The sequence below is a fragment of the Blennius ocellaris genome (genome assembly GCF_963422515.1).
Source record: "Blennius ocellaris genome assembly, chromosome: 17".
In the NCBI taxonomy this organism is placed as follows: Eukaryota; Metazoa; Chordata; class Actinopteri; order Blenniiformes; family Blenniidae; genus Blennius; species Blennius ocellaris.
In genome coordinates this window covers 332,834-357,561 of record NC_137666.1, presented here as the reverse complement: position 1 = coordinate 357,561, position 24,728 = coordinate 332,834, and the positions used below count along the sequence as shown (strand labels likewise).

General features: G+C 53.4%; 2 protein-coding genes across 4 annotated transcripts in view; both read right to left on the bottom strand.

Moving 5' to 3' along the window:
• mapkbp1 (mitogen-activated protein kinase binding protein 1) overlaps positions 1-5,220 on the bottom strand; it is a 16,726-nt gene extending 11,506 nt beyond the window's left edge. For all 3 annotated transcript variants that reach the window (XM_080513438.1, XM_080513440.1, XM_080513439.1), the window contains exons 1-7: positions 4,947-5,220; positions 3,676-3,767; positions 1,021-1,083; positions 869-926; positions 568-738; positions 333-470; positions 66-248 (exon numbers count right to left, since the gene is read on the bottom strand). In XM_080513438.1, the coding sequence (XP_080369564.1) occupies positions 66-248; positions 333-470; positions 568-738; positions 869-926; positions 1,021-1,083; positions 3,676-3,767; positions 4,947-5,066 (825 nt within the window). In that variant the 5' untranslated portion in view covers positions 5,067-5,220. The remainder of the gene's footprint in view (positions 1-65; positions 249-332; positions 471-567; positions 739-868; positions 927-1,020; positions 1,084-3,675; positions 3,768-4,946) is intronic.
• A 1,060-nt stretch (positions 5,221-6,280) lies between these two features.
• On the bottom strand, positions 6,281-24,262 carry mgaa (MAX dimerization protein MGA a). The gene is made up of 23 exons (XM_080512559.1): positions 24,122-24,262; positions 19,715-20,853; positions 16,413-18,210; positions 15,448-15,946; positions 15,134-15,232; positions 14,910-15,038; positions 14,719-14,826; positions 13,912-14,609; positions 13,554-13,824; positions 13,286-13,485; positions 13,117-13,194; positions 12,232-12,885; positions 11,857-12,132; positions 11,117-11,774; positions 10,552-10,928; positions 9,856-10,440; positions 9,611-9,724; positions 9,382-9,484; positions 8,523-8,596; positions 7,990-8,440; positions 7,764-7,865; positions 7,600-7,680; positions 6,281-7,398 (listed from the first exon to the last, which is right to left on the bottom strand). The coding sequence occupies exons 2-23, from the start codon at positions 20,791-20,793 to the stop codon at positions 6,800-6,802; spliced, it is 9,033 nt and encodes a 3,010-aa protein (XP_080368685.1). The 5' UTR covers positions 20,794-20,853; positions 24,122-24,262; the 3' UTR covers positions 6,281-6,799.
• Between the last annotated feature and the right edge of the window lie 466 nt (positions 24,263-24,728).

The following is a 24,728-nucleotide window of genomic DNA, read 5'->3' as shown; positions in this document are numbered from 1 at the left end:
AAGCCGGCGTTAGACACAGGGAACGCCGCGCTAACCCCCCCCCTCCCCCGGCGCCCCCGACTCACCCGTAGCTCCACCCACTTGTCGAGGAGCCGCCGGTCGTTGAACTCGCACAGCAGGCCGGAGGAGGTGATGCAGAAGGTGGAGGCGGCCTGGCGGCCCCGCCCACACGCCACGTCGCTGAAGAAGTTGTTCCGGAGTTCCCCCAGCAGCCCCGAGCGGCCGAGCAGCGGCACGGTGGCGTTCACCTGGAGACACACAGCGTCAGGTGGTGGTGGAGGAGGGGGGAGGGGCTGAGGAAGAGGACGAGGACGAGGACGAGGACGAGGGACCTTGGAGGTCTTGGCGTGGTCCAGGTACCAGAACTTGACGTGGCGGTTGCCGGCGGTGACGAAGTAGGAGCTGTCGTCGGAGAAGGACACGGCGGTGACCTTGCTGGACACCTTGTTGGCGGCGACCACCACGTTTTTCTGATCGGCAGAAACGGAGCAGAGAGCGTCTCAGCGGCGGACTCGGCGGCCGTCGGGCCCCGCCCACTTCCCCCCCCCTCCCCTCCCCCTGCCATACCTTCCAGTTCCAGACGTTGACCACCATGTCGTGCTGGTAGCCCACGCTCACGATGTACTTCCCGTTGGGGGAGAACGCCACGCACGCCACGCCGTACTTGTGTTCCTGCAGCTCCGACACCTGGACGCATTCTGAGACGTCCCACAGCCGGACCGCCGGCATGTGACCGCTCTGGATGGGGGGGGGGGGTGAAGTCATCAATAACATAAAACCTTTGATTTCTTTGACTTCTTTGACTTTGATTTCTTTGACTTTGATTTCTTTGACTATGATTTCTTTGACTTTGATTTCTTTGACTCACCTCTCCTGTGACCACGTACTTTCCATCAGGAGAGAAAGCCAGAGTGGTGATGGCCTTCCTACACACACACACACACACAAACACACACACACATCAGGACTCTCTGACCACGTGACGGGAGCTGCGATCTGATTGGCCGTCTGGGATGTTACCTGGAACTGTTGAAGATGTGCTGCTGTTTGTTCTTCCGAGGATTCAGGAGGACGACGACGCAGCTGAAGAGACACGTCACAGCGTGAAGAACGACTCACATGAGGAACGACTCACATGAGCAACGACTCACATGAGCAACGACTCACATGAGCAACGACTCACATGAGCAACGACTCACATGAGGAACGACACACATGAAACGATTGTCTGACGACACTTTAGAACAAGAAGTTGGACTTGGAACCAGTTTAACATGAACACACTGGACAAACAGTCACACCAAATCCCCTTGATCCACACACTGTACACTCCCTGTGTGTACACACACACACACACACACACACACACACACACACACACACACACACACACACACACACACACACACACACACACACACACACACACACACACACACACACACACACACACACACACACACACACACACACACACACACACACACACACACACACACACACGGCTGAGTAAAGCCTGACGGAGCAGAGCAGCGTATCGTTTCTCTGCAGGTCAGTGAATGAAGAGTTCAGTTTTAACGAGTCGGCTTGATGAATAAACAACCGAAGTTCACTGCAAAGGCCTGTGTGTGTGTGTGTGTGTGTGTGTGTGTGTGTGTGTGTGTCTCCACTACAACCCAGAGTATGACCGGGTTTCTTCTCTGCTTTGAGTTTTATGTGGAAAATGTGGGACTGTTTCTTTAACGGGTCAGTTTCTCACAGATGAATGAGCTTAATGCAGGTCAGCAGACACTCACGTAATCTGTGTGTGTGTGTGTGTGTGTGTGTGTGTGTGTGTGTCTGTCTCTGACTGTCGGTCTGGAAAATGCTGAATCAGCAGCCAATTATATTCTTCCTCACCACACACACGCGCACGCACACACACACACACACACACACACACACACACACACACACACACACACACACACACACACACACACACACACACACACACACACACACACACACACACACACACACACACACACACACACACACACACACACACACACACACACACACACGGACCTCCAGACTGATCAACTTGTTTAACGCTTCATGAAATGAAATTCTTCCAGGTGTTTCCGTTTCTTCACCTGGTGGAAACTTTCATTTATATCAGGACAGAAGCGAGAGAGGGAGGGACAGAGGGAGGGAGGGAGGGAGGGAGGGAGGGAGGGAGGGAAGAAGAGTTTGGGCTCTGAAGAGTTAAAGGATTTTCTCACATGAAGACGAAATGCTGCAGCAGAGAAACATGCGTGTTCAGGTGCAACTGCAATGCAGCATGGGAGGAAGAGGAGGAGGAGGAAGAGGATGAGGAGGAGGACGAGGAGGAAGAGGAGGAGGAGCAGATTGCAGAGGGAGGAGGAGGGGCAAGTTGTGTCTCCCTGGTTTTAAACCTGCAGTGAACGCAGCACGGTGCCTTCAGGGTGTTTCACCAACGTCCGTCTGTCTGTTCTGGCCCAGCTGAAGCCCCCCCCCCCCCCCCATAGCCCCGCCCCCCTCGCCCCGGAGCAGCTGATTGGACGCCGCGGCTCAGTTTGACAGACAAAGAGAAACGTGGAAGCTGGGCGGTTTCCGTGGCAACACACCCTCACACATTCCCATCATTCCGCTGGACTGAGTGGGGGCAACACACACACACACACACACACACGCACACAATGCTTGACCTACTGCAATATCCAGCACACACACACACACGCACACGCACACACACACACACACACACAATGCTTGACCTACTGCAATATCCAGCACGCACGCACGCACGCACGCACGTGCACACACACACACACACACACACACACACACACACACACACACACACACACACACACACACACACACACACACACACACACACACACACACACACACACACACACACACACACACACACACACACACACACACTTTTCACTCTCGTGGACTCAAACAGCAGAAGCACCTGAGCTAAACGTCCCGTTGCCCTCGGTTACTAAACGGGAATCTGTTGTTGTGTTTGAGCTGCTGGTTGATGGAGGACGGTGTGTTGGACAGCGTCTCCGTCTCCGTGGCGACAGTGGAGCTGCAGCCTGACCGAGTTCTTCACCTACAGATCCACTTTAGAACCAGGATCCGTTTGTTCTGCTGATACTGGCTGGACCGGCAGGGAAACTGATTCATGGAGTTCCTCAGACCTACCAGGACCAGGACCTGGACCAGGACCAGGACCTGGACCAGGACGTGGACCTGGATCAGGTTCAAAACCTGGGTCAGCTGTCAGAGTCAAGAGCTACGTGTGATCTCCTGCTGTGAGCCTGTAATCTGATAATGTGATCATGTTGGTCTGTAAAGTCTTGAGAGGGAAAAGATCTCTCTCTCACACACACACACACACACACACACACACACACACACACACACACACACACACACACACACACACACACACACACACACACACACACACACACACACACACACACACACACACACACACACACACACACACACACACACACACACACACGTTACTTGCTGAGGTTTCACTCAGCAAATAACTTTGTGTGTGTTTTTCACGGATCAGCTGTTTTTGTATGTTTATAGTACAACACTGTGTGTGTGTGTGTGTGTGTGTGTGTGTCTCACCCTGCAGGGTACGCCAGCAGTCCTGTTCGGGGGTCACAGGCCAGCGCTCGGTTCCCCGGAGCCGTGATGCCCAGAACCTTCTCCAAGGTCACCTGCGGGTCAGAGGTCAAAGGTCACGGGCGTGACGGTGTCTTTCATGTGAAGCACTTCTCCTGAGCAGGAGCGTGCACGTGTGAGCGTGCACATGAAGAATGAACTGGACTCCCGCAGGAACCGACGTCAGAACTTCCCACAGTTCAGGAGAAGCGTGGCGTTGCCACGGTGATAGAGTGGAACTTTAGACTTCAAAGCTCCGGCCTGTCTGTGAGCGGAACCGACGACAACGGCAGAGAACGTCATTCGCTGACGAGAACAAGACTTTGACTATCGTTGCTTCACCTCCTCACACACAAAAAAACAAACACACACACACACACAAAACAAACACACACACTTCCTTCCACCTCCTGCTCTGAAACTTTCCCACAGTGGTCGACTGTGGTTGGCGGTCCAGCTCGATGCTAAGCTAACTGCTAATGGCACACAGAGAAGTCGAGTGTCTCCCCTCACATGACCCCCCCCCCCCCCCTTCTCCCCCCCCCATTTGTCTCCTGCTGTCTAAATGCTTCGTCACGCCGTCCGTCACACTGATGCATCATCAGCTGATTCCTCACAACTTTAACCTTCAGTCCACTGAACCACCGGTGCAATACCGCCAACCGCCTGCAGAGGCCTCCACCGGACCTGTGAGGAGGTAACGGGTATCCTCTGCGTGTGCGTGTGTGTGTGTGTGTGTGTGTGTGTGTTGCTGACAGATGGATGAGGCCCTGCAGGAAGAAGACGACCAGACCAACAGGACCAACAGGATCCACACTGAGAGGCGGGTCTGGACCACGACAACACACAAACCCCCACAACGCAAAACGACACAACACGACATCGCACTGCAGCACAATGCAACACACAATATAACTCAATATAACACACAATAACACAATATAACACAATGCAAACACAATAACACTCAATAACAAACATTAACACACATTATCACACATTAACACAAAGCAAGCATGAATTGTTTTTACTGAATTGAAAATAAATTGAAAACACTTTAATGACGTAAAACCGGAAAAAAAATACAAAGTAAAGTAAATGAGAACCTATAATATTTAAGATATTTGGCTGTGAAATCATAAAAACGATTAAAAATGTGATGAAAAGGCAATACAATTACAAAGTGTGCGTGTGCGTGTGCGTGTGTGTGTGTGTGCGTGTGTGTCGGCTCGCACCTTGCCGCGCGGGTCGCCGCGCTGCCGCGCCGCGCCGCTCCGCCGCAGCCGGATGGACGGCGAGCGGTGCAGCAGGTTCTTGATGCGGCTGCGGATCGTGCCGCTTCCCTCCGCGCTCATCGCGCCGTTAGCAGCCGGCTAGCAGCGTCGGTCAGCGGCTGGAGCGTCGGCCGGGGCCCCGCTGCTCCTCCATCCCTCCACGGCAGAGCTGCTCAGGCGATCCGGACCGGGGTCTCGGTCCGCGTCGGGTCCCGAGTGGATCCGGGTTCCATCTTTAAGCTCTGGAACGGCGAAGAACCGGATCCGCTTCAGACACCGGGACCGGACTGAGCGGCGGAGGAGCGCGAGCGTCAAAGCCGCGTGCGGCACCGCCACCTGCACTTCCGCGCGGACCTTTCAGAGTAAAACCGCTGACGTTCGTTGAGCGAGTTTTCTCAGTTCCAAAAGCAAACAAACGCAAATTCTTTCATCGCCTTTGTGTATCTAAAGTCGTTTGGATTCCATTTTAAATTTGTTTATTATTTTCTCTGTTATAAAGGCGGATGTAGAATCGTTTGAGCGTCTGGTTTTTATTTTGAGAGTCACATCCCATAACATCCGGTGACATGCGTGACGCGTTTTGACGCGTTGACGCTTAAGCGTGAGAGCGAAGCGGCAGCGCCCCCGCGCGGCAGAACCATGACGTCAGTCTTCAACCAGCTCACTGACGTCACTGAGTGTTTTATTCAAACTTTTCAAACGGAAAAATACAAACGTCATCGTTTCCAGACACGTTGAAGAGAAATGGAAAAAAGAACTAATATCAAAATAAAAATTTTATTCGGTGTCATTTGATATTTTAATTTTCTATAGTATTTATTCTATTATATATAATATAATAGAATATATATATCTATTTGTTGGCTTGAGCTGATATTTGGTGGGTGGCCGAATCACGAGCTAATTGCTGGGTCCCACCCACTTTTGACCCCATCTTTTTCAAAATAAAAGTAATTTTTGGTTAAAACCTTCAAAATTGATGTTTGAGCAATATTTAAAGGGGCCACAGTCCCGCAGGGTCCCAACCAACGCTGCTTTAATTACTATTTGTCTATAAATATAAACCATTTCGTCTGAAATTCAATTTTTTGACAGAATCAGACATTTTCACACAAAACTGTCAACAAAAACTAAACACTTAACATTGTGTATATGTTGTGTATTGCTATAAATTCATATCTTCATCTTCTTGTTTCCATTATAAATATTTCACAAATCAACACATGAATTTGTAGTTTTACCAAGTAAAAGAAGACAAAATAAAGTCGGACAAAAATGAGACGTTATTGCTGATATTTAAACTTTATTTAACTTTGACCAAACATTTTTAACTTGTAAAAAAATACAAATATTAGAAAAAAAACGCAACATGTTCCTCATAGTCTCTCCAAGGCTCCGTGATGTGTTCAAGTCCTGCAACATAATTTTGTAGTGATTTTCTTTTCCTATGTAAATATGAAAACATCTTCATGAAACAAAAACAAACTTAAATCATCAACGTTTTTCTGAATCGCAGATTATTTTTAGTTGCTGTTTATTTTTTTTTTGCGTAAATTTGGAGTATTAGCAGTAAGAAAACTGGTTTGTTTTCTATTTCCTATTAATTTCTTATTTAACTAAACTGCTCAAATTCACTCTGAAGGTTTGTTTGTTTGCAGCTGCGACAGAAAAACAAGTGTGTGGAAAAAATAAATAAACTTTGAAAGAATCTTTCACATCCCATAAACATGATTGGTTCAGAGCGTTCCCTCTGAGAACCAATCAGACACCAGCACTCGCCTGCCGCGGACCAGTGAGTGCTGTGACATCATCAGTCAGGGGGCGGGGTTTCCTCTCAGGCCCAGTGGGACCAGCCTTGGCATGGGCCTCCAGGCCACGCCCCCCTGACCCCTCCCTCCTCCATCACAGCTGGAGGAATCGGACAGCTTGGCCCCGCCCACTTTCATCTGCAGCAGAGGGGGCGGGGCCAGAACGCCTGCTTTTGCGTTGCCATTGTCCGGTACAGTATGTGCATATCCGTCGAGCCCCGCCCCGTCCGTCTCCGTGGCAACAGGCTCAACAGAGCCCAGCTGCAGGACCTCGGGGTCGCAGGCGTGTCCCCGTTCGTTAGCTCCGCCCACCGCAGAGCCGTGATCGGGGGGCGTCGTCACGGTGACGGGCTGCTGGTTAAGGAAGACGAGTTCGTTGAGGAGGGACGTCCAGCTCTCACCGTCCGGGCCCTGGGGGACGCCCACTGGGACCCCCGACCCCCACGGGGGGCCCCCGGCTCGGGCTCCTGCCAAATGTTCAGCAGGCTGGAGGGTCGAGGGACATCCGGCTGCAGACGTCCACTCAGAGGCCCCCAAAGGAGGAGGTGCAGGAGGAGGTGCAAGAGGAGGCTGCTGTTGTGGTAGAAGGTTGTTTATGTTTGTTGCTGTGAACAGAAACAAAGAAGAAACGTAAATTAAAAGTTCAAACGTTTTCTAAAAGTCCCACTTTGTGTTTTCAGTGGCTCCGAGCACCGTTGTCATGGAAACAAAAGTTTTCCAACGTCACTTGAAAATGTTGTGTAAACGAGGCGTCAGCATCAGTGAAGATCGGGGGGGGGGGGGGGGGGGGCTGAAGCGGCCCTCACCTGTTTGTGGGCGGGGCAGCGCAGAGAGGCGGAGCTCCTCATTGGTTGGCTCCGGGAGGGTCAGGGTGACGGAGGCCACGCCTACAAACACGGCATCACTCAGCGTTACGCGATAAAGAGAAACACGGCGCGGCGAGGAAACTCGCTAGCTGGTCGGTTTGTACCTTCAGTCGACTGTGGCACCGGCCGCCAGGCCGGGACCGGTTGCCCCGGAAACGCCGCGGGAGAGAGGACACTCGCGGGGACCAAAAAGGACACCACTTCACCTGAAGGTCAAACAACAATCGGTCACTTCAAATATGAACCACAAACAGGAAGTGAAGTTAAGATGAAACTCTTGAGACGAAGTGACGAGTTAAGACGAGTTAGTTGTGGTTAAGTCGGTCGTACTGCTGCTGGTCGGGATTGGAGCCGTCGACTTCTTGCTGCGGGAGAGGATGTTGGGAATGGTGCGGTGGGGCACCGTCTCAACAGGTGCATTGTGGGACGGGACCTGGCTTCTTGGAGGCGGGCCCAGTCTGGGAGTGGGCGTGCCCAGTATTGAAGCCACCCAGTCCACTTTTGGAGTCAGCCGGCCCAGTTTGGGAGTGGGCGGGGCCAGCCTGGGAGTGGGCGGGGCCAGCCTGGGAGTGGGTGTGCCCAGTATTGAAGTCGCCCAGTCCACTTTTGGAGTCAGTCGGCCCGCCGTGGGAGTGGGCGGGGCCGACACGGGAGTGGGAGGAGTTTGCGGAGCAGGTCGGGGGAGCGCCGACATCACGTCGTCATCGTGTCCCGTGTCTCCGGCTGAAAGGCGAGAGGCTCCGCCCCTTGCCGACTTCAGATCGCAGTCTGTTCGTCTCTCCTGTGGAAAAAACTCCCGTCAGCTCGCGCTTCGGACAGAACATCAAGACGCGCGATTTGAGTTTGCGTTCGGCGCCGCTCACGTGTCGCGTTTCAGCGGCGTGCTGCTCCTCGTCGGACGAGATGGTGATCGAGTCGTCGCCTCGCCGCTCCGTGTCTGTAAAAGAGGACAACTGAGACCCAGTTCACACGACGACGCTTTCAAGTGAAAACACATCACTTTTGGTGATTTCATGTCAGAAAACTAGAACCAATTAGTTAATTAAAGCTGCAAGCAGCGTTGGCCAGGACCTCGCTCAAGCCCGTCAGGGTGGCCACGATCCTCTAGACCGGATCAGAAAGAATTTTGGAAGTTTTTTTTTTTTTTTTTAGTTTATAGTGACTTCTGTTTGTTAAAAAATTGTGTCAAAACCAGCTAATTAGCTAGTGATTCATGACCGCAGCGCCCCCATGAGGCCACCTATCAAATTTCAGCTCAATCGGACAATGTTTGTTAGCATGCTAACGGGCATGCTAGGCCTATCCGATCCACCTGAAAATCTCACTGTGATACTCCCCCGGTGCCCCTGAGCCGGATTGCGCAATCACGGGTGTCGAATTACACTGCAGTGTGAGGAGCAGACACTCTTCGGGGGGGGGGGACGGCCACTCTGATTGGTCAGTGCGGACATGAGAGTGACTGGATGAGCACTGTCGGCGACGTACGAATTACAAAAGAGACCTGCCGTTGGCTTGAGGTCCCTAATTAGACTGTCAAAATAAAAGCACCAAGTCCCCGGAGCCTCTCACTCTGGAGGCCGCCATTGTTGTGCGGCTGCAGCATTTGCAAAAAGTTTCCAGAGTGTTTAAGAGACTTGTGCTTTCAGTGGGCCTGAAGAAATGGGACGGCCAAAAGACGTTGTCATGGAAACGGGGCCTCAGATTAGACGAGCCTCCTCCCACCTAGACAGGACGCCAGGAGCTTCTGCCGCCACCTCCTCAGCCTCCTCTTCTTCTCCAGCAGCTCCTTCTCCACCTGCTGCAGCTGCCCGATCACCTCCACCGCCTGCGAGACAGAGGCCGCTCAGTGTCCACACACACACACACACACACACACGCACACGCACACGCACACGCACACGCACACGCACACGCACACACGCACACGCACACACACACACGAGGGCCTGACCTTGCCCAGCGTGGCGATCTTCGATAGTCTTGGAGACGTCGCTCGCACGTAATGCCTCAGACGCTCAAACCGCCTGAACATCTGATGACGACGCTGCCGCTCCAGCAGGTTGTGCTACAGACAGACAGACAGACAGACAGACAGACAGACAGACAGACAGACAGACAGACAGACAGACAGACAGGTTAGTTAGTTCATGGGGGTTTTGGTCTCTTTGATGTCGGTTCCATTTCAGATCTTCTCACCTTTTCTTTTGTGTCCCCCGCCTCCTGCAGCTCCTCCTCCTCCTCCTCCTCCTCCACATCCACCTGCGGCTCCACCTCCTCTTCCTGCTCCTCCTTCTGCACCTGCAGCTCCTCCTCTTCCTCTTCCTCCTTCTGCACCTGCAGCTCCTCCTCTTCCTCTTCCTCCTTTTGCACCTGCAGCTCCTGCACCTGCAGCACCTGCAGCACCTCCTCTCCCTGCTCCTGCAGCTCCTCCTCCTCTTCCTCTTCCTCCTCCTCCTCCTCCTCCTCCATCTTGCTGTCAGTGTCTGATAAGGAGTCCGACTCGCTGCTCTGATCCAGCTCCACCTCCACCTCTTGTATCTCCATGGCAACCCGCTCGTCCACTTGCCCCGGCTCAAGGCTGAGTGTCGGCAGGGCAGGAGGGGGAGGGGGAGGGGGAGGGGGAGGGGGAGGGAGCCAGGGGTGGGGCAGGTGACGTGTCTCTTTGGCAAACTTCTGTAGGTGTGACATCACTGTTGCAAGTCCTGGCCCCGCCCCCCAACCTGCGACAGGTGTGGGAGGCGGGACGACGAGTGCAGCCATGCTGGGGGGGTGGGGTGGAGGTGCAGTTGTGCTGGGGGGGTGGGGTGCAGCCGTGCTGAGGGGGTGGGGTGGAGGTGCATCTGTGCTGGGGGGGTGAGGTGGAGGTGCAGCCGTGCTGGGGGGGTGGGGTGCAGCCGTGCTGAGGGGGTGGGGTGGAGGTGCATCTGTGCTGGGGGGGTGAGGTGGAGGTGCAGCCGTGCTGGGGGGGTGAGGTGGAGGTGCAGCCGTGCTGGGGGGGTGGGGTGGAGGTGCAGCCGTGCTGAAGGGGTGGGGTGGAGGTGCAGCTGTGTTGAGGGGGTGGGGTGGAGGTGCAGCCGTGCTGGGGGGGTGGGGGGGAGGTGCAGCTGTGCTGGGGGGGTGGGGCGGAGATATATGACAGGTGATAACGGGAGCACTGTTGGAGCCGTCGGGGGGGCTGGTCAGACTCTGGGTACCGGTGGGGGAGGGCATGGCGGCGGAGTTTATGTTGAGATATGTGATGAGCGGCGACGGCTCGGCGGCAGCAGGATCTGAAGAGAACAAATTGTTGAAATCACGAGTCGTGGTTTCACATGGTAACAGAGGCACTTCCACATTTGTGTATTTCTCAATGTTGAGCTAAAATTCGTTTTGTTTTTTTTTTCGCTCCTCATATTGCCACCACAACCCCACGGGGAGTTCTAGCCATGTTTAATCTGGTTCCAGGACGTAGACTCACCTTTCTGGGCGGGTCTTTTGGGGCTGAACTGTGTCGCGTTGTTGACGAGGACCTGGACCAGCTTGCCGTCCGCCCGGCGGTAATACTTGGGCCCGGAGGCGGCGTAATACTTGGCGCCAGGGGCATTGTAAAACTTGGTCCCGGTGGCGGTGTAATACCTGGGCCCCGAGGGCGTGGCAACCGGCTCGAGAAGGACCCTCTGACCAGCAGGGGGCGTTGGCAGGAGCCAGTGGCTCCCCGGAGCCCCCGGGACCGGAATCTTCAAAAGCTGGGGGGCTTTGGGTGCCGGTGGAAGGGGGAGCGCGGGGACAGAGAGGAGGGAGGCGGGGTCAGAGGGGAGGGGGGCGGGGCCAGAGAGGAGGGAGGCGGAGCCAGAGGGGAGGGAGGCGGAGCCAGAGAGGAGGTAGGCGGGGCCAGGGAGGAGGTAGGCGGGGCCAGGGAGGAGGGAGGGAGCCTTGTTCCCTGAGCTCTGAGGAGGGATGGAGGGGGCGGGGGATGGGGTTGATGATGATGGTGATGATGATGATGGCGATGGTGCTTGGAGGCGTCGCCCAGGTCCCACACGTCCCGTCAGGTAGGCCGCAAGCCGATTGGCTGGATGCAGTGCTCCCATCATCCCCAGCTGGATCTTAGCCATGGGGTAGACCTTCCCGTTCACCTGCCACACATTCAGACCACGATCAGCATCAGGACGCCCCCCCCCCCCCACACACACACACACACACACCTGGAGTTCTTACCTGAACCAGGTCGTTGGTTCCTCCCGGCTGCTTCAGGGAGGCAGAGAGGAACCCGGCTGGTGAAATCCCCGTCAGGAAAGGAACAGCCAAGTCTTTCACCTTGCCCAGACTCCTCTCTGCTCCTTGATGCACCCATACCGCCTCGTTCCTCTCCTCCTCCTCGTCTTCCTCCTCCTCCTCCAGGTCTGCTTCCTCCACCGCCCGTTGCCAGTCCTCCACAGTGTCGTCGTCCGGCTCTGGACACTTTGCTGCCTGGCCCCTCGGTGACGCGCCGTCCTGAGAGGAACAACATTCGGAACTCAGCAGGTCTGAAGAAATCTTTCACCACAGCGAAGGGTCCAACGTCTTGTTGTCCATCAGGATTCCGCGTCTCACCTGTCTGACCGCCGCTGGCCTCGTCCCCTGGACGCCCGGACCCCGTGGGTCCTTGCCCTTGCCCTTGGGCTTGGAGATGTGTACGGTGTAGTGGATGCACGGCTCTGCGGCGTCCTCCACGGTGGGGGCCGACGGGCGGATGAAGTAATCCTTGATCCAGAAGGGGTGGTCCAGCTGGTCCTGAGCCATGACCTCACACAGCTGCTTCAACACGTGGCTGCGGTCGCCGCTGCCCCACTGGCAGTTGGCCATGATGAAGAGACGCTTGGATGGCTTTGGAGCCTCATCAGCGGGGGGGCTGTGGCAGGGCGTGGCAGTAGGGCAGGTAGGGGTCTCAGGGCAGGTAGGGATCTCTTCCAGCTGGCTGTTCTTCAGATGTTCGTTTGACCTCAGATGTTCATTCTCTTTCAGCCGTTTGTTGTTCTTCAGCCGTTTGTTGTCCTTCAGCTGTTTGTTGTCCTTCAGCTGTTTGTTGTCCTTCAGCTGTTTGTTGTCCTTCAGCTGTTTGTTGTCCTTCAGCTGCTTGTTGTCCTTCAGCTGCTTGTTGTCCTTCAGCTGTTTGTTGTCCTTCAGCTGTTTGTTGTCCTTCAGCTGTTTGTTGTCCTTCAGCTGTTCCTTCTTCAGCTGTTCTGGCTTTGTGTCTTCGGTCGCCCCCTAGTGGACAGAGATGAATGAAAGAGCACAGGACAGTCGGACAATGAGCAGTGGCAACAAGTGGCCACTTCCAGAACTGCCGCTTCATAAAGCTCATATGCAAATGTGTATTTCTTTCTTTCTTTTTTTTTTATTGTTCAGAGGGACCACTAAAGACGCCAGTTCCAAAGAATTGGGGCCTTCTGAGTGATTTCCTGGTTGGACTTTACAGGGTTGAAACCCTGTTCATACCTCCGGTTTGCTTTTTCCTTCGTAAGGACGAACTCGGGCACAGCTGGTGTTCCTCTTCCTCCTCCTCCTCGGCGTGTCCTGGAGATTAAAAAAAAAAACAAAAAAGTGAAAATCCCTTCAAAGGCCTGAGAAGATTTCTAGATGAAACCATCGGTGCACTGGGTCTCACCGTTAAGGCGGCCTGGGTGGAGTCGGTAGCTCCGGGGCCGGGGGTGGTGGAGGAGGAAGAGGGTTGGCAGGGAGCGGGGGGCTGGAAGGACGCTTCAGGGACATGAACCGGATCTGGATCGGGGTCCTCGCTGGCGCCCCTCCTCCACAGGGTTTTGACCCGCTCTGCCGGATTGGAGACGCTGTCCGTCTCCTTCAGGACTACGAGCGGGACGTGGGGGTCAGACAGGAAGGTCTGTAGTAAACGTCTACGAGGAGCCGCGACTCACCGTATGCCATCTTCATCCGCCTCTTCCTCTTCTTGCCGCTGGGGTGTCCCGCCGGGCCGCAGTCCGACCCGTCCAGGTTCTTGAGGAGGACGACCGTCTGCTTGAGGCAGGCGCAGCCGAACATGCAATCGGTGCGGCCGCAGTGCTGCGGCCTGCGGTTGTTCAGCAGGCTGCTGCACACGCAGCCCAGCCGGCAGAAGTCGTTCAGGCAGTGCGCGTTTGGCCGTCGCTTCAGCTGCACCGGGGCCAGGGGGTCCTCGCGGACAAAGCCCTAGAGGGGGGGAGGGGTGGGGATAAGGGTTAGTACCTTATACGTGGTGCTCGGTGCCACACTAAGGCTGAAAGAGAGTGAACGGACCGTCAGGGTGAAGAGGGACGTCAGGGCCACGTTGGCCCTCTCCTCTGTGACGCCGTTTCGGGGCCGACCTTCCCACATGGCAGCCTCCTCCAGATCCTTCTGCTTCAGCACGGCCCGGGTCACCAGGGGCACACTGGCCCATTTGACGCTGTCCTGGGCCTTTCCGCAGTCCGGCCCCAGCTCCGAGTCCGACTCCAGCGGGGCCGTGTGCTCCAGGCCGGGCGGGGGGGTGGTGGTCCTGGGCTTGAACCGCCTCCTCTTAGTGACGGCGGGTTCGGGCGTTGGTGTGGCGGCGCTCTGATCTGCAGGTGTCACCGGACCAGGTTCAAGTCCGGCTGGATTTGGTTCAGGACCCTCTAGACCAGATTCAGATCTGGCTTTGGGTTTGAGGCTCCTGGGCTTCCTTCTGCCGACACGGGCCAAAGGGGGGCGTGGCCTCTTGGAGGGGGGGACAAACCCAGAGATGAGGTCTGCAGCAGGGTTGGTGGCGTCCTGCTTTTTGAGGACGTGGTCCAGGGTCCGGACGTAGCTGCTGCTCTGGGTGGGCAGCTGGTAGACCGGCAGCTCCGCCGGCGGCTGCGAGAAGCTGGCAGCGCGCTCGTCAATCAACCGCCCCTCGTTCTCCAGGTATTCGTCCAGCATGTCGCTGCAGAACGCCGACAGGTTCTTCTTCTTCTGCGGCTCCGAGCTGGGACCCACTGCAGGACGCAACACACAACGGGGTCAACAGTCAGACCTGCACCCAGTCCCATTTTCAACCACGACAGATTCCCTGAGGCAATGAGCAACAGGAGGGAGAGGGTGAACCTTCAGGTGTGCAAATGGCCGGCGCAGCCTCAGTCGAGCTGAATTTTTCCCTCCATCCTTTGATCTGGGTCACGTCAGTAGTTTTTCCCGTTCGAGACACGAAGGCCGCTGGAGGAGAGTAAACGGGAACCACACATCAACAATATCACAACACAACAAAAACCCCAAACCTTAAAAAAAAAAAAACTTACCCTCAGAGGGGGGCACTTCCTGACTGGCCGGCTCTGGCTGGGCTCCGGGTGGCGGGAGGGGCAGGCGAACCCCCAGGTACTGCAGATCGATGGACAGCAGGGGGTCTAGCAGGTTCATCTTGAGTCCCACTGAGTATCCAGTAGGGGGCGAAATGAGACAGTGGGGGAGTTACTGAGAGTCAGAGTGACGGGAGAGGCTGTGGTTCAGGGTTTGGATGTTGTACCTTCTTGCAGCACCGGGTGGATGACCTGCCGGTGCTTCATCACTTTCAGGTCTCTGAGCAGATCCTCCTCCAACTGAACCATGGGCTCATGCCGACTCTCTGCTGAGTGATTGGATCGTTCACGTTAAGAGAAAATATCATGAGGATACGACGTCACACTAAGTTGCATACTGTGTGTTCTTTAGTAAAAAGAGTATCAAGGGTTCCATGCAGACTAGAGCGTGCTGGTACATATATAAAGTCTCAGGAAATGTAGAGAACATAGTGCATCCAGCTCAAACGGCTTCCCAACCCAAACCAACGGACGACTTTACCGTTCTCAGGCTCCTCAGCAGTCTGACAGTCCTCAGGTGCGGTATGACAGTCCTCAGATGCGGTCTGACAGTCCTCAGGTGCGGTCTGACAGTCCTCAGGTGCGGTATGACAGTCCTCAGGTGCGGTATGACAGTCCTCAGGTGCGGTATGACAGTCCTCAGGTGCCGTCTGACAGTCCTCAGGTGCGGTCTGACAGTCCTCAGGTGCGGTCTGACAGTCCTCAGGTGCGGTATGACCATCCTCAGGTGCCGTGTGACAGTCCTCAGGTGCGGTATGACCATCCTCAGGTGCCGTGTGACAGTCCTCAGGTGCGGTATGACCATCCTCAGGTGCCGTGTGACAGTCCTCAGGTGCGGTATGACCATCCTCAGGTGCGGTATGACCATCCTCAGGTGCGGTATGACCATCCTCAGGTGCGGTATGACCATCCTCAGGTGCGGTCTGAGGCTCAGGGACCGTCTCAACAGAAACGTCCACGACGTGGAGTTTAAGAGCCTCCTGAAAAACAAATATCCGAAACTTAAACATGTTTTCCACATTTCACACACTAACAAAAGCCGTGTACTGGGAGCTACATGGTGCCCTGTAACGAAAACTACAACGTAGGTCAATACAGAAGAACTGCAACAGTACTGTAAACCTTTTGTACCTGTTCTGAGCAAAAATGCACAAAACTATATGGTAAACAAACATCCAGGTGTGGCCAGAGCAGTAGGAGCTGATCCAGAACCAGAACAAGACTATTAAATCCTCCTGGAGGATCTCCGCCCTACATGTTTTAAGGTTGTCTCCCTGCTGCTCCTTACGGAGCTTTCCTACAGTCCATTAAGTGTGCCGTTTAGTCACAGTGAACCTGAAGGGAGACTTAAGATGGGGGAAGATGACTGGACAGACATTTTTGAACACAAATAAGTTGAAAGATGATTTCTGCCATTTTGGGACGGTAGAATAAAGTCCACCTTACCTTTGACATGAAGGAGACAAACAGCTGCTCCTCCACCTCCTCCAGGTTGGGTTGCATGTTTTGGTAAGCCACCTCCTCCGCCGCCAGTTCTGAATCCATCTTGGCAAGTTTTCGGCGCCTCTTCTTGCGTTTGCAGATTTTGCTCGCCGGAGCCGACTCCAACCCCTGGAGAGACTCCTGGGCATCCTCCACGGGCGACGACGGGCCAGGAGCCGCCGCCACTTCAGTGTTTGAAAACTCCATTCCGAGGTCGTCAACAGAGAAAAAATGCACAAGATCGGTAAGCGAAGGCGTCGGCGAGAGTCCTTCTCCATCCAGTGGGGAAAAGGAGGGCGAGAGCGAGAGTTGCAGGGCGAGCGGGGACAACTCTGAGGGGAACGGCAGCGATTGCTCCGTCTCTTGAAATGATGGCGGTGGATCGGGCGGAAGCATGGAGGTGCTGAAATTTTGTGGTTCGGGGTGGGAAGAGGGTGATGAAGGCAGCAGAGGCGGTGAAGTAGACATTAAAGGACCAGTCTCCGTAGGCTGAAATGCTGTGAATGAGGGTTCTATGTAGGGCTGTGGAGGAGGCAACACTGTATGCCACCGAAATACTGAGGAGACTCCTTCCTGTGCAGAGTCCTCGGCTGGTCCGACGGTCTGATCCACTTCAGGTGCCGTAGAGTCGAGCTGGAAAGCCAGTGAATCTGGCAGAGAAGGCAGCTGCTCCGGGGAGCTGGCAGGAGACAATAAGTCAAAGCCGAAGGAGGAACAACCCGGATCAGGAAGCAAAGAATCCGCCTTCGAGCTGCCAGAGTCTGAATGTAGGGTGGAAGAGCGGGTCGGGGTCCGCGCCGAGTCGGGAACCACTAACACTGAGTTGCAAGGTGGGGATAGTGTGGGATATGGAGATGAGGTAGGACTTGTTTCTGTGGGACACCTCTGCGTACAAGGAGGATCTGATCCAAGTAACACTGTACTCTCAGAGACCATTGGATCTAGATGCAACCTATCAGAGACTGTTGGATCTAGAGCCAACCTATCAGGGACTGAGGCCAGGCCATTGTCAGTTCTTAATTGGAGTGAGTCTGAAGCAGAAGAAGAAAGGCTTGGCCGGCCAGAGCCTGTTTCATCAGTTGCTAGTGTGCCCTTGGAAGTCCCCTGGTTTGAGTAACAGGATTCTCTGGAGACAAGGGTGTCCGAGTATGAAGTCTCACCTTTGAGATCATTTGAAAGACCGATAGCAGCATTGGTGAGGTCAGACGGCAGACAAGCCGAGGCTGCAGGAGATGTGAGGGGTTCATGTTCCGAAGGAAGGACTGGGGCAGAAGATTCTGGTTTGCTCTTCTTTGATTTAGTGGAATGTTGTTTGAGAAAGAGAGCAAGAGCCGGCAGGGGCAACCGAGGTGGACGTTTGTGCTGCTTCACCGTTGCTTCCAGTGAAACAGCTGCATTACTTTTGTGGCCCAAGTCCTTGGAGGAGATCTGAGCACCTGCAGGAGCAGCAGCAGCACAAGGACGATTCATCTTGATGCCGTCCTTACCGTCTAATACATTCATAGAGAGTCCTTCTTCTTTACTTTGAATTGTTGGTGCAATACATTTGTCTTCTTTTGCAAGTGTTTTGGTGGACGTACTCTGCTTATGGACAAAGCTCGGTCCTCTGCCTCTTGTACTTGTGGTGTCCGAGTTGGATCGATCCACTCGTACCGAGGAGCCGTGGTTGGGGCTGACCGGGTCCAAGTCACACCGGTGCAGTGAAACGTGAGCATCGAGCATCAGTTCAGAAAATAACTTCTGGCCCGGACGTGAAATGCTGCTGCAGGGGAACAAACAAACAAACATTGGCATTAGCAAAGTCTTGCACTTAACAGCAATATATCTATTTTACCACGCCAGCACACGGTCGTCTGACCCACAGCCTCACAATGTCTTCGACAAAGAGGAAAATGAAGAAAAAAGGGACCAGCTCCTGTTTCTTGTACGCTCGGTGACGATGCAGTAAGTGGCAGCGCTCAAGGAAAATAACATTTGGTGCCACTATGAAGCAGCTTGCAAGGACAACACAGATAAGATCAATGAAATGTTCACGGGTCTGTTTGATGCCATTGGTGAGATTAGTGATGTAGTCATCACAACCTTATTGCCAACGGTATGGCACTAACATTCAAGCCACACTGTGAGGATGCGTGACCTGTTTACCCTGAAAAGCAACAAGCTCTTGCCAACATTAGCGTTGCAACAAATACAAGGGATGGCATGATTTCAGACTTTTCCGCAGATTTGGACAGCCACATAAAGCCCAAAGGCAAATCTTTTTTTTTTGCATTTTCAGTTGCATTGGATGAGAGGACCGACATACAGATTTTGCTCAGCAGGCCATAATCATTTGCATTGTTGTTGTTGAGCCTTTGGCAGTCACCACAGACTTCATAGAGTCGGTTCCTATGATGCACACAACAGAGGGTGACATTGTCGGTGCCGTCATTGTAGCCCTCGACCGAATCGGAGTGGGTTGGTCTTGTGACTGTCAGTGTAGAGTCAACACGTGACACAAGCAAAAGACAACCCAGGCACGGGACCAAGCCAAGATGGGGAACTAAAACATCCACCTGTTCAAAGTATGGCTGACCTGGAAACAATCTCACAAGATACGGAAATTACAATATGAGTAATATAAGAGATGACATCGAAAAAGGGATTGTGGAAACCAGCATCAGTAGCCAGAAACTGGAAGAAGCAACACTGGTGCTCACAGAGCTTCAAAAGTAGGTCGAGACCAGAACGACTGATCTGGAGGTACAATGTCCGGATCCACGGGGTGAAGGAAGGAGTGGAGGGAAACGTGCAATGGATGGCATCCAGGAGAAGCTGGAGTTGGCCCGATCATTTGAGCACCGGATTGAAACAGCTCACGTCCATTGTGGTAAAGTTTGATGTTCATTTCTTTTGTGTTCATATCGGGAAATTTCTTTCCTGAACTGAGCGGCGGGGACCAACGGTCTTGCTCAGGGACTATGGTGCATGTTTTTTTGGGACTGTGGGTGGGGAGAGTACCCAGAGGAAACCCCCGTCTACACGAGGAGAACACGCAAACCCCACACAGGTATTTGAACAACGGGTTTCTCATTGTGACGCAAGAGCACTAACCACTGCACCAGTCATAAACCTTTAGAAGTAAATAAGAACGTATAAGAATGTACGAGGACAGGAAGGTGTTTCTGGACCACAATAAAAAAAAACAGAAAACGACATTTTAAGAGACTTTGGTGGAATTGTGGCATTTGTTGAAAGTTGGTCCAAAGAAAGAGAAGCTCTCTTACCCTGAGGACTCCCCCAGGATCCTGGGAGCAGACTGATCTCTGCTGGTCAGGGTTTGTCTCTGGAGGCCCTCTGGCGGCGACAGATTCGACTCCGACGCTTTGGAGCTTTTGGGTTTGTGGTTTGCCAGCAAAGACTTCAGGCTTTTTTTGATGGGATGCTGCTCGCTGTCTGCACCGAGTCCATCCTTGTTTGACTCCTTGATGGAGGAGTTCGCGTTCCGTTTCAGTCCCAGCGATCTGGAGCTGTCCTCCTTGAGGCCTTTGGCGAACGGGTTGCAGTCGACTTTGAGTTGTGCGAACTGAGTGTTCTGGTACGATGCCACTGCTATGAACTCGGTCTGAGGGAACGTGAACACGACCACACCGGGACCGCTCACGTCCTTTGCAGCTTTGTCTGTGGGGACCACGTGCAGCCGTGGTAAGTAGCGGTGCATCGGGTGCAGGACAGTGTTCCCTTCCTGTTCCGACAGGTTGTTTGTGAGCTTCAGTCTGAAGAAGGACACTGGATTCTGCATCCAATGTTGACCCAGGGCCGGGGAATCTGGATGGGTGAACGGTTCACTGTTGACATGCGCCTCCGCTCTTCCGGCAGCCTGCCAGCACTTCCCCGTCCACCTGTATCGACTGTTGTCCAGAGACTGTATGTCCATGATCAGGGAGTATCTTTGCGACGGCTTCAGACCCGAGATGCGGAAGCGACAGTACGGAAACATCCGGCTGCCTTGCTTCGTTAAAATCATCTCAGTCTTGCACCTGTGGAACTCGTTCCACATGGCGTTGTTGTCCAGAGTCACTCGGACGCCGCTACAGGTAACGTCCGCCGGGAGGTTGTCGGCCTGAACACTCGGAGCGACCAGATGGTTGAGTCGACCGCCCGACCAGCCGACGGCGTCTTTGGATGGACTCATGTTACCGCGAGAATCCGACTGGTGGCCGGTCACTTGAAGGGCTCGCTCCATCCCGCCTTCCCTCGCCCTCCACGGCCAGGCTTGACCGCCGGCGGGTGAGTGGTCGGCCGCAGGCGTGGTGGCCCCGTCATGCTGGAGCACCATTCTTTTCGGCTTCTTCTTGGAAATCATGGACCGGTCCCGGGAGGATCCCGCCCGGCAAACATCTGCATGGCAGCTCAAGTCGCCATCCTGAAAACGAGAAGCACAGAGCGTCACCAGGGGACGTATAACATCCCTGTGCAGGTCAATCACAAATCACAAACTGGGGGAGGTAACCACCGACACTGCACCTGGTTCTGTTAGCAATGTTAATCTGTTTTCTTTACGTCTCACAGACGGGTTATGGTAATCTGTTTGCTGAGGTTGTTGTGGAAACATGTATATACATTGGGTTAGGGCAGGGGTCGGCAACCCGCGGCTCTTTGGTCCCTCCACTGCAGCTCCTCCCGGAGGGACGTAAGGAGGCAAAGCCACCAAGAGCTCAGTCCTGCTATAAAGAGTAGGGTAGAATGTAGGCGGGTCGTGAACGACACAGTGACGTAACGTCATTACGCAACAATAATGGCATGAAGAACGTAGAATTGCGGCTGCAGGTGATGACAGCGGCTCAACTGGTGTCTGAAGCTGGGAGCTTCCTGTACCTTTCACAGTAAAAGCCGACAGTTCCAGGAGGTTCATTGCAGACTTGTTGAGAGTGACGGAACATTCTAGTGAATTACACAACAACTACAGGACATTAAAGCCACACTCATGGTTCTAACAATCCAGAGCTCCCACATTTATCTTCCATTTTAATAATGTGTAGCGATAAAGGAGCTGAGAGCTGCAATGCATTATGGGAGTTTCTGTTTGTCGTGTTTTAAATGCAATTATTGGGGGTTATGTTAGGTTTGTAGTGTTGGTAATAATTGTGTTGTGTTGTGTTTTTGTTGCTTAGTTCATGTAGTTAAGTTTATTAGTTGTAAGTTGTCAACCAGCAGTGAAGAAGGTTTTGTGTGTCATGTCCTCCTGGCATGGTGTCAAAATAAAATGTGTGGCTCTTTGGGTGTTGTGTTCAGTGGGAAGTGGGACCAAATGGCTCTTTGAGCATTAAAGGTTGCCGACCCCTGGGTTACTGTCATTTGTCTGTCAGACACATAGAAATCTGCTGATGTTAAAACTCTTGGTAATTGTTTGTAACTGAATAATAATAATAATAATATCCGATTTAAAGGTGACATGGCTCCTGCATGTGATTCTGTTGCCTCCTGACGCCTCGTTCGTTTCAGAAAAGTTTCTTAAAAAGATCTCCGTTTACGTTGCAAATGGCAAAAACACTGAAAACGATGTAGTTAACATGCCAGGCCACAAGGTGACACTGTATTCACCATGGTGGGGAGTAATAGCGCTCCGTAGCCTCCGACTGTCTCTGTGGCAGGGGATCGGCTTCGAGGACCATTGTGTAAACAGATCCCCGAAAGACGACGAATAAAGTCAGTTATCACAAATTCAAACTATGTATTCCTGATGAAAGCGCAACTAATTTTCATGCTAGGCTAAGTGACGGGGTGCAAAGAACACGGTGCTACGCAGCTGATAAATAGGTTGCTACAACTTCTATTTAGGATTTGACTGTTTCTGAAGAAGACATGGAGAGACACCCCATGGAGGAGATCAGCGTCTGTTGCCAAGGAGATCAAAGGAGAGGCCGACACACAAAGTATCTTCTGGAATTATTTGTTTTTGGGTATTCATTTACTTTTTGGGATTCTTAAGACATTTTGGCCATCCTTCTTCTGCGAGACACACGTCTTCACAGCTACAGGTTCAAAACCAATATTCAGCCACATCTGACATCAGTTCAAAGAGAATTTGTGAAAAAAAAAAGGTGAGTTCTTGGGAGATTTCTTTCACTTGGGAGTTTAGTTGAAGATTTTAACGTGGCGGCGAAGTCGTGGGGCTCGGTTCAGTTTGATCGTCAATGAGACACTGCCTATTATTAGTAGTACGACGGAAGTATTTCCAAGCACAACATCTGGCAGGCCAGCTGTTTGAGGCCCCGTTCACATGAGAACAATCTACTACAAATTACACTGCTTTTATTTCGGAAACGTTTCACATTCACACGGGAAAAGTTTGACGACACCTGTGGTACAGAGAGAAACGCTACGGTTTGCATGCAAGGCCAGTAGTTGGTACTTTGTTTTGGTAATACAGTACGACGACACAGAAATGTGTTTTCATGTGTGTAGTTGACAGACGGTGTAGAAAATAGCAGTGAATGTCCATTTTAGTGGAGAAAAGCTGTTAAATTTTACAGAACGAGCAGCAAACACTGTTGTCGTTGTTACATGTGCAGAACTCTGGTCGGAAAAAATCTGTTAACACGTAGACAGAAACCTGAGATTAAAAAAAAAACCAACCCCACTGGGCTCTGCAAGCTGTATTAAATACGTGCCATCTTCGGTAATACAATGCATACGAGGCTGTAGATCCATCTCCCACCCTCCCTCTCCCTCTCCCTCTCTCTCCCTCTCTCCGTCACCTGGCAGGACAAAACCGTCACTGTTCATTCCTTTCGTTACCAATATAGGATCGGCTTGGCAATTGGAACCCGAACACACATGCGGCAGCCATGTTGGATCCTAGTAAGCCTCGGGGCAAAGACACAAGGGGAACAACTCACGACTTCCTCGAAGCAACGACCTGAAAGTGCTCAGATTTCAGAGAACCGACCGACCGGGAAGACGACACTGCATGATAACTCTATAGCTTGTGAGGCCGTCGCTAACTAGTCAAATCTGATTCATGATCCATCTAACTGCCGCCGCCTCAAAGATCCGGAACGGATTTGTTTGTGGCGACCGTGTGGTGAAAACACAAGATTAGAATGATGAGAATAGTTCACACACCAATAGCAGCTCTACTGTTCTGCTGCGAGGAGGAACACGGCGCTAACGGCTCGCCAAGGAAACGCCTAAAGTCAATGTTTAGTGTAATAACACACCAAGAGAACCACCCTGGTCCCATTTAAGCTGGTCTGGTTGCCAAACATGCTAGTCGTTAGCACAGCAGCAACTCATTTTGTCTTAAATACAAAACAAAGGTCACAGCTGACGAGCTAATCGTCTCCTTTGACTCGTATCCTGCAGCGAAAAACACCAAACCACCGACCGTTGCTTCTCTTTTGAGAGGCTGTTGAGCAAAGCGCCAGCGACTAGCGGCTGCTAGCTATCTGCCCAAACTGCTAAACCATGGACCTAGATGTGGGTCAACTAGTCCTGCTAACTAGCTCTACCAGGTGTCCCACATGGTTCTGTGTTGGACCCCCCCTATATTGCAACCCATCTACCTGCCTGAGCACACACACACACACACACACACACACACAGCTCCAGCTAGCAGCAGGCCCGAGCCCCCGGCCCAAACCACCTCCGGCCCAGAACCGAGCTGCCACGTGCCGCCGGTACCGCCTCACCTCCTTCCCGCCCGGACCGTCGACGTGTCAGGCTGGTTTCGGTGCCACGTGGTTCGGCGCGTCTCGCTCCGCTCGTACCGTCGACGCGACGGTGTTTTGGTTTTTTTTTTTTTTCTTTTTTTCCCTCCCTAACTGCACGCGGAGCCCTGCTCCATCACGCCCCCCCCACCTCCACCACCACCACCACCACCGCCGGCGTCATCCACGTCGTCACTAACCTACCGGTTACTGCGCAGCCTCGGTCCGCCATCTTGAGCGGCCGCCACACCGGAGGACCGTCGGAGCGCGAGACGCGTCGGTCGGTTTCCCCGCGCCTCGGGACTCCCAACGCGGCTTTACATCCGGGCGGGTCGACGCCCCTGTTTGGATCCCACGACTCGAGGCTCTCCGTCGGTTCCGGTCCGTGAAGCTCCCGGTGACGGATGAGACCCGAGTCGGACCGGACGGTACCGAACCGAACCACGTGGTTTGCCCGCCTCCGTCGCGTGTCGTTAGGTAACGAGTCCTTGCGTTTACCGGCCCCCCGGGGCCACCGCCATGTTGTCGGGGAACCCGTTCGGCCATATTGTGGAGAGAGGCGCGGGTTCGAGTCCCGGTCCGGCCGGTT

Coding starts and splice junctions, on each gene's coding strand:
- mgaa (XM_080512559.1), bottom strand. CDS start 20,793: ATGATTTCCAAGAAGAAGCCGAAAAGAATGGTGCTCCAGCATGACGGG. Junction 18,211..19,714: donor ATCCTGGGGGAGTCCTCAGG/GTAAGAGAGCTT, acceptor GTTCCCCTGCAG/CAGCATTTCACGTCCGGGCC. Junction 7,399..7,599: donor GCTGCCCCGCCCACAAACAG/GTGAGGGCCGCT, acceptor TTCTGTTCACAG/CAACAAACATAAACAACCTT.